This window comes from Bacillus rossius, chromosome 1 (assembly GCF_032445375.1).
Source record: "Bacillus rossius redtenbacheri isolate Brsri chromosome 1, Brsri_v3, whole genome shotgun sequence".
NCBI lineage: Eukaryota > Metazoa > Arthropoda > Insecta > Phasmatodea > Bacillidae > Bacillus > Bacillus rossius.
This window is the reverse complement of record NC_086330.1, coordinates 160157430-160172010: the sequence shown is the minus strand read 5'-3', so window position 1 is coordinate 160172010 and position 14581 is coordinate 160157430. Positions and strand designations below refer to the sequence as shown.

At 38.8% G+C, this 14581-nt stretch overlaps 1 protein-coding gene across 1 annotated transcript in view; it reads left to right on the top strand.

Annotated features, from left to right (window-relative positions):
• Window positions 1-14581, top strand: part of LOC134538503 (uncharacterized) — a 28964-nt gene that overhangs the window by 759 nt on the left and 13624 nt on the right. The window contains exons 2-5 of the mRNA XM_063379922.1: window positions 115-1383; window positions 4516-4658; window positions 7672-7931; window positions 13020-13110. Coding sequence (XP_063235992.1) covers window positions 115-1383; window positions 4516-4658; window positions 7672-7931; window positions 13020-13110 — 1763 coding nt within the window. The remainder of the gene's footprint in view (window positions 1-114; window positions 1384-4515; window positions 4659-7671; window positions 7932-13019; window positions 13111-14581) is intronic.

The window sequence follows — 14581 nt, the reverse complement described above, 5'->3', positions numbered from 1 at the left end:
ATCAGTTAAATGCAAATGGTTTACTTGATGTATGCGTATGTCAGGTTTTTTAAGTTGTAGGTACAAATCCCTTCACCTTTTTCTTTTAATTATGTATCCATGACTATGTTGCAGAAGTCAACCCAGCAGCAGAGGCCGAGGTTTTGACCTGACGCTGCAGCAGATCACGTGCGCGGACGACGGCACCACTGGACGAGATGACCTTTGCGGCCCTGGAGTTCTCCTGAACAAGAGTGCGTCTTGTTTGTACGTCGTGCGGCCAGCGTCACCACGCTTCTGTCAGCTGGAGATCACATTCCGCCGCTTCTCTCTGGACAACTCCACCGGTTGTGCTAAACCACGCCTGGAGATAGTGGACCAAGACGTCCTTTGCAGGGAGGTGGCTGGCTCTCGTAGGTACCAGTGGAAAGACAACGAGCTTCGAATGTTGTTTGTGACTAACGGTGAAACTGTCAGCCATGATTTTAAAATTTATGTCACGCAGATACCATGTCATGAGGATGATAGAACGCTGAAAATTTCTAAATCCTCAAGTTCCAATGAACAAAATTACACACACTACGAGCTTAATCGTATCAGTTCATTACAATCTACGGCTATGGCTTTATTATCTGATTTACAAAATCCTCGGCTATGCTTTGGGAAAATCTACTCTGACAAGGTATTTATCATCACATCTCCCGAGATTCCTAACGACACTCGACGAAACGGTGAATGCGTAATCGTTATTCAACAACACAACTCCGACGTCTGTCGCCTACGATTCATGCTCAAGTACTTTTGTGTTGGCGAGGAGCACAACCATACCAGGTGCGACGGAGGGTACTTGGAAGTGGATGGTCGGCAGATATGCGGTTGTCAGACTGGCAGAGCTGTAACCTCGGAGTTCGGTTTGGCAGTAAATGAAGGCCAAAAAATATTGAAGTACGTTCCAGGGAAGTTGCACATACCAGCGGTGAGAGGCTTTGTTATCGAAGTAGTGCAGGAAACGTGTTTTGTCATCGAGAACAGAAACGAGATAAACCTAGATCACCATGCTGCTGCTTGGCCGAAAACCCTGTCACAATTGGTGAGGCATCGCCCGCTGGTGATCAGTGATTCTTCGCAACAAAACAGCGAAGGTAGCGGAAGTACGAACGAGCACTCGCAGGGGTCTCGGCACGAAGAGTCCAGCGAGGGAAGCAGGGTTCGAAGGTCGCCGTACGCAAACGGTTTCTGGAAGTGCAACTTGAAGACGTGGTTCCGCCAGCTCGGGGAGGGGTTCGGGAAGACATGCCCGAGTCCGCAGGCGCCCCGCTGCCGAGTCACGAACGAGGTGGAAGGCATCCTTCAGTCTCCCAACTACCCCGGACCTTACCCTGCGAACCTGCGGTGTTGCTACAGGTAACTGACCACAGTTTCTTTCCTAGTGTGCGCTCTAAATCTGACATCGTGTGAATGCTGCTCCGAATCAGGTAAACACGAATTATTATCACATCAAGCTGTTACATCAGAATCAATACACTTCTAGTGAAAATTTCAATTGCATAAATTCACTGAATTATCAGACTTTCTTATCAAGGTCACTAATGCCCGGGGGCCCCAGCTCTCAGGGAAAGGAAAAAATATATATTGTGTAGGGAGGTGTTCTTCTTTCTTTAAAATTATTTAAATGTCGGTATTAGTAACAGGACAAAGTTTTTAACAGGTTCGGAACTGGAACTTTCTTGTGCCTACTTACAAGTTACCATTCGTCTTCCAAAATATTAAAAATACTTTATTCGTCCAGGTATATCCCTCCTACAAACTAGCATATCTGCTCCCTTGGTTCTCACATATTTTGCAATTATTTACAATTATCTTATGAGTGAAATTCTTAACCGTAGCCGCTCATTCTTAGAGACCGAGAAAATTCGCGGATTCATTTCGTGGTATGCCAAAATTTAAATAATTGTAACTTTGTGCTGCTTCTGCTTTTCTCACTGCTATTCTGGATTGCTCTTGGCCAATCAGAGACTTTCAAAGAAGTATTGAATGAAAAGTTACCCAGTTGGGACAGCTCATAATTCAGCAACCAATTAACAGGTGAAGTTACCCAAGTATGCAGAGGATCGTAGATTCTATCCTGGAGGTAATAAAATCCGCGAAAATTTTCCAGTCCATAATAATTATCAATAAAGTGCACTGATATGTTCGCCACCGGAAGCTGCTTAACTGAAGCTTTAGTGGAGAGCATTTTCCGTGCTGGAATAAATTTGTCAGATTGAGAGTGTTTATTTGAAAATATTTTGATCGAATATAGGCGATATCCGTATAGACCACTTATAATTAGGGCAGTTGTTTTTGGTGAAAATATTTACGGATTAGCTGTATATGAAATCACTGTAACATCGTATGTGCTTCTTGATTGAGTTTCTTTATAGTACACCTTCACTTTCAGTACACGAAACTGTTCGGAATTTAGGCCTAAGAAATAAAACAATGGGGTCTTTTGCAGACGGCCACCAATCACAAAGCAAAATTTGCTGGCACAGACAAACTGTATTGCAGTCTACACTGACAAAATATATTGTAAATGTAACTAAAATAATCATGTAAAATTAAAGGTATTTTTAATATGCACATTTACAATAAAGCAACTGTGTCGTTAAAATTGTTTTTCGCAGTAATAATGTATTTGGATTCTTGCCCGGGAAATTATATTTTGTGTTGTCCTAGTACCTACATTAGTTTTATTTATTTGCAAACCGTTTATTGAATAGCTTTCTGGTATTAAATGAACACATTAAAATGAATAATAAAACTAAATAAATTCCAATATTTGAATATTCTATCATCTTTCCATGCTTTGAAAAAATATATGCTTTGATAGATCAAAAATAAAATTAATGATTTTTCTCCAATTTTCGTAAGTGCGAGAAGAAATACACAGTATTTTTTCCAAAAAATGTAATAAATATATGCAAAAATAACCATAGAATGTAGTAATACAACATAACAATCTTATCTTTTAATATTTTCATACTATTTATTGGTTAATAGTTTCCAAAGGAATCATTCTCTAAAGTACAAAAAATATCTATGTAGTGATTGAACAGATTGTTTCGCGAAAAATCACTGCAACTAATTATAACACATTTTCACTGATATTAATTCATTTGTAAACAACCTCTAAAAAATAACTTGCCATACATAAATGAACATAAACTTTTCTTTCACCCAAAAGAGCAGACGCAAGCAAAACGCATTGATGCATAACTAACAGTTTAAATTTTACAGCGACGAGTCGCTATTCTTGTTGCAGAGGATAGGATAGGTCGCATTTCGCATGAATGACGAGAATATAAAAACAATAATAGTTTCTACACGACTAGACAGAATTTGATAGGTGGGCTTTGTAGGCTCGATAGTTTAATTACGGAAATAGTCAATTCAATGTAGAGTAAAAAAATTGCAATTGAAAAAAAAACAAATAAAGAAAACAATTTGCTGTAAAGTTACTAAAACCTCATAAGAAAACCTATATAATTACTAAATCTTAGGACGAAATACATTTAATTGATTTTATTTTGCAATTGTATAAACTAATGTTTAAATAAGTTAAATTAGCTTAAAATTGTAATATTATTTTTGTTCTATTTTTTTTTGTTACTATAGAGGTTTTTCTTATGTGAGTTTAATAATTATACAGCCAAAATTATTTTTTATTTGTTTATTTGTTGGGTTCAAGCCTTTAATTGATGAAAAACAGTTTTAATTTTCTTTCAACTATAGACTGTATTTACTATTTCTGTACATTCTATACATAAAAATATCAAGCCTACAAAACCAACCTTATCTAATGCTGTAAATTCGTTAATATTCTACAGTATGTCCATAAAATAAATTCCCAGTTATAAATTTCAATAGTATTTTAATAGTAAGCGTTGTAGAGTTTTGGTTCAGTGTCACAATTAAATAGTAACTCAATCACACGCGCGAGTCCTACTCAAAATGGCGACTCCTGAGCGTATAGCGATTTGTATTCTGCAATTTGCCAAGAGTGAATCTGCAATTTCAGTTCAACGCGCGTTTCGTTTAATTTTCCTTTTGTGATCCCCAGTTTGGCAAAAATATCCTCCGATGGTCGCGATGACAGAGCTCATATTCGCTGGCATTCACGCTCAGCTGACATGCGATTTTTTTTTTACTTTTGGGGCTTTATAAACGGTCGTGTCTACGTTCCACCGCTACCTAATGATTTTCCAGCATTGAGACACAGAATTGAAGAGGCTATTGCTTCCATTACCCTGGAATTATTAACCAATTGGACTTTAGGTTGGATGTGTGCCGTATAACTAAAGGTGCACATATTTAACATTTGTGAGAAAAACTGTGATAACCTTCCATTCGATGTATGATTTGTTGTAAGTAGTCTAAATTAAACTTTTATAATACACCATTTAACCTGAGACCATTTTTATGGACATACTGTAATATATAATTTTTCTGCTCGTGAGTGATGGTGGTTGCGACCTCGCCTCGCCCTGCCTGCAGGATCGCCCGGCGGGCCGGCTACTGCCGCCTGCAGCTCACCATGCTGGACTTCAGCCTGCAGCTGAGTGCCGGCTGCGGCGAGGACTACCTGGTGCTGGGAGACAGAGGCCGCTACTGCGGCGCCTCCCTGGCCGCCACCACGTGTGAGCGACGTCTCGTGGCCTCGTGATATCGTCGCCCAGCAAAAAAATACCGCCCAACTAACATTTTTTAACGAAATTGACTTTTCGGTTCCAACGCGTTCTAGCAGACGTTTTTATGACAAATATTCTTGAGATAGCAGCACCATAACAAAATTAATGTACCTAACTGCGTAGATACACAAAGCAGACTTACTTAACTGCAGTATGTTCCATGCAGGGGCAATATGAGGAGTGTAGTTGGTTATCCTAAATTTATATTTAAAAAAATATTCAATTTTTTTAGTTAAAAAGAAAGATTCACGTAAAGTACTTGAAAATAAGAAGTTTTTGACCCTCACCCTCCTTTGAGGTTTCTGAAATGTTAATTCGGTGTTTTTTTTTTTTTTTAGCTAAGAGGCAATATGCTAAAATTAAAATAATTATATCTTATATTGAAACAATTACACCTGATATTGAATTTCATTGTAGATCTGGAGGGCTCTCAGCCAGTTAGAGATCCTAAATAAAGAAGTACCGAATCACAAGATACCCAGTTGAGACACTCACAAGTCAGCAGCCAATGGACAGGCGGAGTTTGCTCAAGCATGCAGAGGGTCGTGGTGTCAATCCTATAAGTAATTGAACCCGCGAATTTTTCCTGACCCTACGCGGATTCGTAGGGGCATGCATATTTCGCGAAAAAATTCCGACACTAGCAAAAAGTTAAAACACTGTAGCATCGTCTGTGTTTCGTGATTGGGTGAGTTTCTCTCGGGTACATGTCGTTTGTTAAAACACCAATCACAGTAATTCAGTGCGGAAGCAAACGCGTCCTGAGTGGCTCCGTCAAATAAGGCAGCAACTTCTCCTGCAGACTACGGCAAATAACAAAAAAGAAACCTCTGGGGGCAGATATATCTTGTTGCAGTCTAATGTTTCACGAAAAAATGCCTGCCCCTACGGACTTGTTAAGGAGTAAAGTAGATTGGAAGTACATGTATATCTTCACGGTGATGATTGGACTACAGCTCTCTTGTCAAGCCCTTGAAGGCACTCTGCCAAACAAGGAGAAGTAGTTACCAAATCACGAGAAACCCGCCAAAGGATTTGACCTTTTTATCGAAAAATGAGTACTCTAAAAAGGCGTTATATTTTATAGGCAAGATGGGTCTAGTCTGGAGTGAAATGAATCCTCGAGATAATAAAAGCTCTAGCAATTTATAGAGCCGCCCTGCCAAAATTCGCGTTAATTTATAGGGTCAGGTTGGACTTCATTGACCTATACATATTTATTTGAGTGTCTTCCATTCTTTGGCTAGTGCCACAGTTCGCCCGCTATCTTGGTTGCATATAATGAGTTAAAGTGATTTCTAAAAGATTATCATTAGTTTTTTGTCCTTCACTTTACCAACCCGGTATGGTATAATATTGGTTTTTAACTCTAAAGATATTTATAGATATTCCTGTGCCAATAAATAATCTATACCGCAATTGAAAACGGAAGCAAGCCACATTTTTCAAATTTTTCGTTATAGTCTAAACTTTAAACACGGTTACCTTAACATTGCTTTTGTGAGTGGCCTCAATTTGTCTGGAAAAACTGAGAATCTTTCAGGCAAATAAGTACCGTATCACACACAAGCCAGCAGCCAATTATAGGTGAACATTCGTCCAAGTATACGAATGAGGTAATTGAACACGTGATTTTTTTTTAGTCACTACCAATTATTAAAGCAACTATTTTTTTCGTGGTTTCATTTCACTACAGATTAAACATGATTGGTTCCACATATCATCGTTTATAACAGGCTCAGTATCGTCAAGGGTGTGTCAAGAAAACTGTGGTCCAGATATATATGTGCTTCAAGTCTACTTTGCTACTTAATAAATCCGAGATAAAACCTTACCTCTGTCAATTGGTTCACGAACATAAAAGCGCAAGGCATTAGAACCCTCAATACATAAGTAAATAAATGATTAATGGTGGCGTGGCGTCATGCATGTTAGAAGTAAAAATTCACACTTCAATAATCCACTCGAACTATAAAACAAATTATTAAAAAAAAAGCTTGTACTGAGAAACTAACCAATAAAGTACACAATAACTATAGACCTGAGAAATTCGCGGTTTCATTTCGCGATAAGCTAGAATCCAAATGTTGTTTTTTTTTGCTACTTCGGTGATTGGACCACAGTTTTCCTGAAAGACTCCGAGTCAATGAATACACCTCAACTAAAGAAGTATCGTGTCACAAGCATCTCAATGAACAGATGCCACGAAACATTTGCCAATGAGTAGTTGTAATTTTCTCGAATACATAGAGGATCGTGGATTCCATCCTAGTGGTCATTGAAACAGCGAGTTTTTACAGTCCCTAACAATAACGTACCAAATACCATTATGTCCACGAAATATGCAGCTGGGCACTTTAGTTTAACCAGGCGTGTATTTGTGTTAGAGAGGTGGGATGATAGCGTGGCGCTCGCTGGTGCCTCTAGCGCAGCATCGCCTCTGAACTGGCGCGCAATCTTCTCGTCGTACACAGGGGATCTTTGAGATTTGAGTTGTAACCATAACATTATATGGCGGAGAAATGAAGATAAAGGTGTAACGCACGTCCTTTGTGTGCTTTCAAGAAACTGTTCCAGGGGTTTCATGGTGTTTTCACTTTTCTAAAAATACAGCTTAAAATCACAATACGGGAACAGAACTACTCATCCGCCATCAGCGTATTCTTAAATGGATATCTTGAGAACTTTTAAAATCACGAGGATTTTCCTGAAGCTCTTAGACACTGTGTGTGTGCCCGCAGGTGGGCTTGGCAGAGAGAGAGAGAGAGAGAGAGAGAGATGAGTGGGGCGCTTTATATACCTCCTGCCCCTTTTTAGCCAGTGAGCGCACCACAAGCGAGCGTTGCACCTTGCATTACGCTCCGACGAGCCATCGGCTCGGAAGGATGAAGGTTGTGAGGAAGTCTCGGTTGAAGACATGAGCAGTCGTGGAGGAGGAAGGGGTGTTCGGGATTGGCCGCAGCTTACCTGGACCTGTCGGCGCGAGGCCACGCGGACGTGCTGTTCGTGACGGACTCCGACGGCGCGGGCCGCGGGTTCCGGGCGGCCTTCAGGCAGCTGCCTTGCTCGGCGTGGGGCCCGACGACCCCTGGCACCGCCACGACGCGGCCCCCCAGCTACCCCTGCGGCGACCTGGTGCGCGGGCGGTCCTTCCGCCTGGCCAGCGCGCGCTACAACCTGGCGCTCGCCGTCTGCACCTTCACCGTGCTGCGCGCCGGCCAGGTCAGCCGGCCTCCCGGGGAGAACCCGCAACTTTGGCGTCGGGCCTTATCTTATGTTCGCTCTACCAACGGGAGCTTTTCCGTTGGATGATTACTAGGGGCATGCAGATTTCGCGAAAAGATTTCGAGACTAGCTGAAAGTTAAAACACTGTAACATCGTCTGTGTTTCGTGATTGAGTGAGTTTCTTTCAGGTACACGTATGTCGTAACAACAACAATCACGATAATCCAGTGCGGAAGCAAACTCGTCCTGAGTGGCTCGGTCAAATAAGGAAACGACTTCTCTCGCAGACGGCCGCCAATCACAAGGAAGAAACCGCTGGTGCGGGTATACCTTGTTGCAGTCTAATGAATGTTCAGATCTTTTCGCGAAAAACGCCTGCCCCTAATGATTACTTATTAGTAGAGACATGCAAAATTCGCGGATTCATTTCGTGATATGCTACAATTCAAATAATTATACCTTAGCGCTGCTTCTGCAATTGGTTCACTGTTAATCTGGAGTAATGAGGGCCAATTAGAGACCCTCGCTCAAAGAAGTGTCGAATCACAGACACTCGGTCGAGACAACTCACAAGTCAGCAGCCAATGAACAGGTGGCATTTTCCCGAGCGTGTAGAGTGTAGTAGAGTCTATCCTGGAGGTCATTGAATCCGCGAATTTTGCAGGTCTCTACTTATTAGCAGAGATACGGAAATTTCGCGGATCCATTTTAGTCGCAAGCTAGAAGGCAACTATTTATACTCTCGTACTGTGTTCATGATTGTACAACAGTTATTTAGATACGCCCCTCTACGACTGTGAGCCAACAGTGCCCAGCTACGAGAAAAATAAGATAGTCGGGTGGGTAGTTCCGAGTAAAAGAACAAATCATTCTCACTAAGGAATCAGCCATTGGGAAAATAAACAAACGTTGGTAGAGCGAACATAAAGATTTGATTTTTATCCTGACGCCAAATGAATTCGTGAAATTTCCGTATCTCTACTGATTAGGGATTGGGAAAACTTCGCGGGTTCAATGAACTCCAGGATAGACTTCACTTTCCTCTGTATGCTCGGGCAAACGTCACCTGCACATTGGCTGCTGACTTGTGAGGCGTCTCTACTGGGTAACCGTTTATTCGATACTTCTTTGATTGAGGGTCTCTAATGGGCCTAGAGTCCTTCATACATTAACAATGAACCAATAGCATAAACAGCACTAAGGTATAGTGATTTGAATTTGAACATAACACGATATGAATCCGTGAATTTTTCCGGTCTCTATGGATCATTTCTTAGCGATAACTCGTTAGTCGGCACCACCTTTTTGCTTGCTTCTCTCCTAGCTAGACGTTTTTGTCTTACGGCCGCAGAGGGCCGTGACCAAGTAGTTGCGATACAATCATGAACACTGTGGGAGAGTATTAAGATTTTCATTCTAGCTTGCGACCAAATTAATCCACGTATTTTTTATAACGCTACCTGTACGGTGTCGTCCCTTCAATGCCGTACATAATTGCGATCCACAACCTTTCATGGATCACAGAACGCCAAACATTTAAACATTACCGACATCGGCGGAACACCACATACCTATATCCAGCGACCGGAAAAATTTAGAGGTTCATATTAAGATAGCTCAGGGTCTGGAAAAATATTCGGCTAATTCGTTGACCTTCAATGTAGACTGCACAGTTATCTGTATAGTCGGGTAAGTAAGTCCACTTCGTTGGTTGCTGACTTGTGTTTGGATACATCTTTAGTTGAGGGTTTCTCATTGGCCCAGAGACCTCCAGATAAACAGGACGTATCAGCGAAAGCAACTATGTCATGAATTTTAAATTATCTCTAAATGAATTCGCGAATTATTCCGGTCCCTAGCAATAGTTTGATTAAAAATACTTTAATCTATGTGTTGTGTTTGTTATTGAAGGTTTTCCTCAGTCTCTTTGTAGCTATTCCTCAAACACCCCCAAGTAGCTTATCAATTTTCCCAATGCCATTCGGAGGCCACTTATAAACCGGTTATTCCCCTACAGAGATGTAGTTTTTTGTCCCGCAAGGGATAATGGAATGGCGTGTGTTTTTCTCTGGGTGCACATATTGTTGGGACTCTAGTACAATGACAAGGCCTCTACCAAAATAGCATCGAATCAAAGGTTATACCCAGTTAAGACGTCTCACAAGTCAGCAGCCAATGATCTGGTGACATTTTTCCAATGATAAACCCTCAACAATAGACGTATCGAATCATGTGTATAGACTACTAGTTAACAGATCTTGAAAGTCAATAGCCAATGAGCAGATGGCAACTTCCCGAACGAATGGAGGATTGTGCAGTATTTTCTTTATGCCAATGAACCTGCGAATCTTCCATTCCATACCTATAACTAGAGCCACAATAATTTAGGGTATTCTTGACGCTCCATGCCGGAATCAACGGAATTTAACCAATTAATGCTGTACGTACCTGCAATTAACTTTCCAAATTAATTAGACTTAAAAATTCCTTTTCATTGTTTAAGGAAACTTTATTCCCATGCTCAGCTTTTAATTGTGGTATCGTAATGTGTGGTTGGATATGCGTGAATGTGTGTAAATTACTTAATATTAGAAAATGCATTTGTATATTTAAAACAGTTATGTCTTAATGTAGTTTTTATTACAGTTTTACCATAAAACATACTTCATTATGGTAAAATTCTAGTATTGGTAGAGTTTTAACTTCTATTTCTTTAAGAATTTTGTCTGTAAGAATGCATTTTTTTAAAAACAAATTCTGTTATAAGTTTTTACACATAAAATAATATTGTGTACTTTAAAGGTATAAATGTTTACTATTTATTTATCTTTTGTATTTTTAACTTAGATGGTTTTTTATTGTATTTGAATGTTGTCTTCATTTTCGTGGTTGTTTATTAGGTTCAATTAGTTACATATTATTTGTTTGATTATAACTTAACATATACTTTGTAAACATTTGTGTTTTAAGTAGTAGGCGTAAAATATGTCAATAACATAAATAAAATAATGGATGGATGCTAACAACTCAGAGGTTTTAAATTCTGAACTTGGCCGCGCATGATTGGGGAAAATTGCTTATCCCTGTTTATTACTGTCTCGGAGTTGTCCAAGTCGCGTCAAGAAAACTTTGAGTCAGACATCAAAGTAAAGCAAATTAACACGTTCTTTGAGAATACTGAGCTTTACCAAAATGCGCCTGGGCCCAACTTTAACTTTTTCAGATTCGCCAACTGAGCTCATAAAGTTTTGATATTTTAAAGTCCGTTTAAATTTTGCTAAACTTTGAGCCAAATCTTTATTTATTATGTTATTTTGGGATCAATGGTTAAGGAGCAAGGAGAAGTTCGCTATGATTCATGTAAAAATATCAAGATAGATTAAGTGTCACGATTCCAAAAGTATCAAAAATAGCTGCAAGTTTGTTTTCCAGACGTATGCCAAAATATTTCTCTACTCCATTTTCCCACGACAGAATAATGTAAGGTCACAAACGATTACCTAGAGAAAAAAAGTTAAATAGACTTTGCTTTGATTGGAAACGAACAATTATATTATACGTTTATAGCCCATATTAAAAAATACCTCAAACTTTACAAAGCATTCATTTCAACAGTCAAGTTGTTAAAAACTAATATCACATTTTAGAAGGTGTGTAATATAAATTGGTTGGTCCGGAAACAGAGTTCAGGGTGTGGAGCCGGAGCCGATGTTAGTCATCTTGGATGAACTTGACTATTGACCTTGACCTTCTACATTTGCCAAAAATTGCCAAAAATTGCTCAAAATTGCCCCAAATTGACCAGAAATTCGCCAAAATCCGCCAAAATTTTCAGTTTTTTCGGAAACATCTATTCCGCCAAAAAATATCTCAATATTAATAAAAATGTAATGTAAATTTCCCTATTTCGAGGGAGAAATTCCCGTTTCGATGGAAAATTTCCCTTTTTAGTCCACAAAAAAAAAACAGGACTTGAAATGTCCTAAAAGCGGCTTAAGAGTTCTAAACACAAGCCGCTTTAAGACGCTTATGTTATTAGAAAGTTATGGCCGCCATTTTTAACTGTGTTGTCACCGCTGCAATTTTCGTTACGGCCGCACTCTTGAAAATACGTAATTATCAGATTTTAATGATACAAATAAAACACAAATAAAAAATTATTTATTTAACATTTTAATAAAACTATTCCGCCATTTTGAAATTATGATGCAACACCTGCCAAATTACTATCCAAAAATAAAAAAATAATTAATACAAGTTATTTAGGTACTAAATTTTTAATAATTTTTTTAGATAATAACGCACTTACATCATAGAGTTCTCGGTTCAAATCGTTGAGAGCAAAACAAAAATTGGCGACAGATCCTTCCTCCATGAAAGCCACCGACAGACTGACCTCCCACCACTATTGCCAAGGTATATATACATACATATATATATCGCCAGCTAGTATAACATCACGTCCGCCGTCTTATTTTCGTCTGCTGGAGCCCACCATCTTGTTTTCGTCTGCTGGAGGCCCTATTTTGTTTTTGTATGCAATTTTTATAATTTTTTGATATTTTTTGGCGGAAAATTTTTTCAAGAAATCTGGAAATATTGGCAGATTTTTGCGAATTTTTGGTAAATTTTGAGGAATTTTGAGTCATTTTTGAGTCATTTTTGACAATTCTTGGCAAATTTTGAAGGTCAAGGTCTGGGTTCAAGGTCATCCAAGATGGCCGCCGTGATGTTACAATATAAGATGGCTGACATCGTCTCCGGTTCCACATACTGAACCCTATTTCCGGACCTAACAATATATATAATTATAACTTACTTGGTATTTACTTTTATTCGAATTTCTAATGGTAAAATGGCTAAGATGTATTTCTCTTGGCCATTTTTAGAGTATAATTTTGTATAAGACTCATCTGAAGTTTCTAAAGGAACCCTATAAGTTATAGATGTGTTAGTAATGAGTACCTACACCTGGTAGACATACAGCATTAAGAGCAGTAGCTCAATTCGAACGAAAACGAATGCTGTGAAACTGATCAGGCATTATTGACGTACAAATTGTGTAGGACGTTTGCGGCCTGCAGATCTCGATGGAAAGGTTCAACCTCACCTGTGGGCAAGAGTCGCTGCAGATTGGCAGCCAGTTCTACTGCGGAGTTTTGACGGGTAACTACGGTAAGTGTTGTTAGAAACAGTTACTTTTTCTGTGCTGTGTTGATTGTAGTTTATATTTTTCAAAACATAATAATTACGTGTTCTTTTTATGCGTAACATTTTAACTCTCGTAGAGCGGCATTTTATAGGAGAAATTTCGTGAATGCAACGGAAGTTGAATGGAACGGAAATGTGTAATCACGGTGCTGCCATCTGTGGCAGATAGTGCGAACCAAAGTTCACAAAGACAAAGGAAAATTCCACAGTATTAACTGTTTATTTAATTTTAACAAGATGGGCAGTATTAAAATAAAATTTCTTTTCAGAATCAGGCCCAAAACCAAGGTTTATTATTTTTTAAAATCTTTTTCGCTTTTATTGGAGCCGTTATAATATATAGTTCGAAAATTAGGTTTTCGAATCGAATAATTCTATAGTCGATGTAGCTGCTCCGGCAACGAATTCTTGCAGCGGATGCGGAAACTACGTGAGATTCGCGTCAAGTAAAGTATTGGAAACCACAATTTGCGTATATTTATCACGCTCGGAATTATTTTAAAGAATTCTACATTAAATTTCGTGTTCGAGTTTCGTATTATAAATTTATTTGCAGCATGAGAACACATGAATGTGCTCGTTACCGAAGTTAAATGTTACACATCACTGGTGAGTACTAAAAGACTTAAATTTTTTTTAAAATTTAATTTTTACATAAAATTTGACGATGTTTGAATACAAAATAAATAAAACGGCGAATAATTTTTTTTAATAAGTGAAATACTTTTAACTAAACTTCAGATTCCACTGTCTTATGGATTGTTGGAATTCACTGAACAACAATGGCTAGGGTTGTGAAATTACTACCAGTACAGATGTAGGTCACTGATTTATCAGTTCGCTGTCGCTGAACTTAACCTGTAGGATTTGTCCGATTTTTTTCAGTGAAGCATTTTCAGTTAATTTTCAGGCATTTTCCTCTGATTTCGAGCACGCTCAGCTATTTCATGTTCAGTCAGCAATGGCAGTCTGAAGACGGGGCCACGCCTACAGTTGAGTAATCGAGTAGCTTAGGTATAATGGAGGATCGACTGAATTAATAATTAGCGTGGGAGTGGCCTGAAGAAAACCCACCAGCCAAAGGAAGAACCCGCACTGCAAAAAGCCACACGCTGTAATGGTTTTTACATCCAATAGTTAAAATTTTTGTAAACCATTCCCTGAATAGCTATCCAATTATTATCCCCGCACATTAATAAGCATAGTAAAACAAAATAAAGGTTAACTAGCTAATATTCCTTATCTTTTCAATGGTTTAAGAAATTATGCTTGAATGAAACTTAAGTTAAAATATAAAACTATGCCCCAAATTTCGTAAGAATTACTCAGTATTATCTCGAAAAACGTATCTCATATTTCCAGAAATAACCATAGCCATGTACTGTACAAAGTTATAATGTTTTTCTGGTAGTGTTACAAACTAATCCTTGGCAAC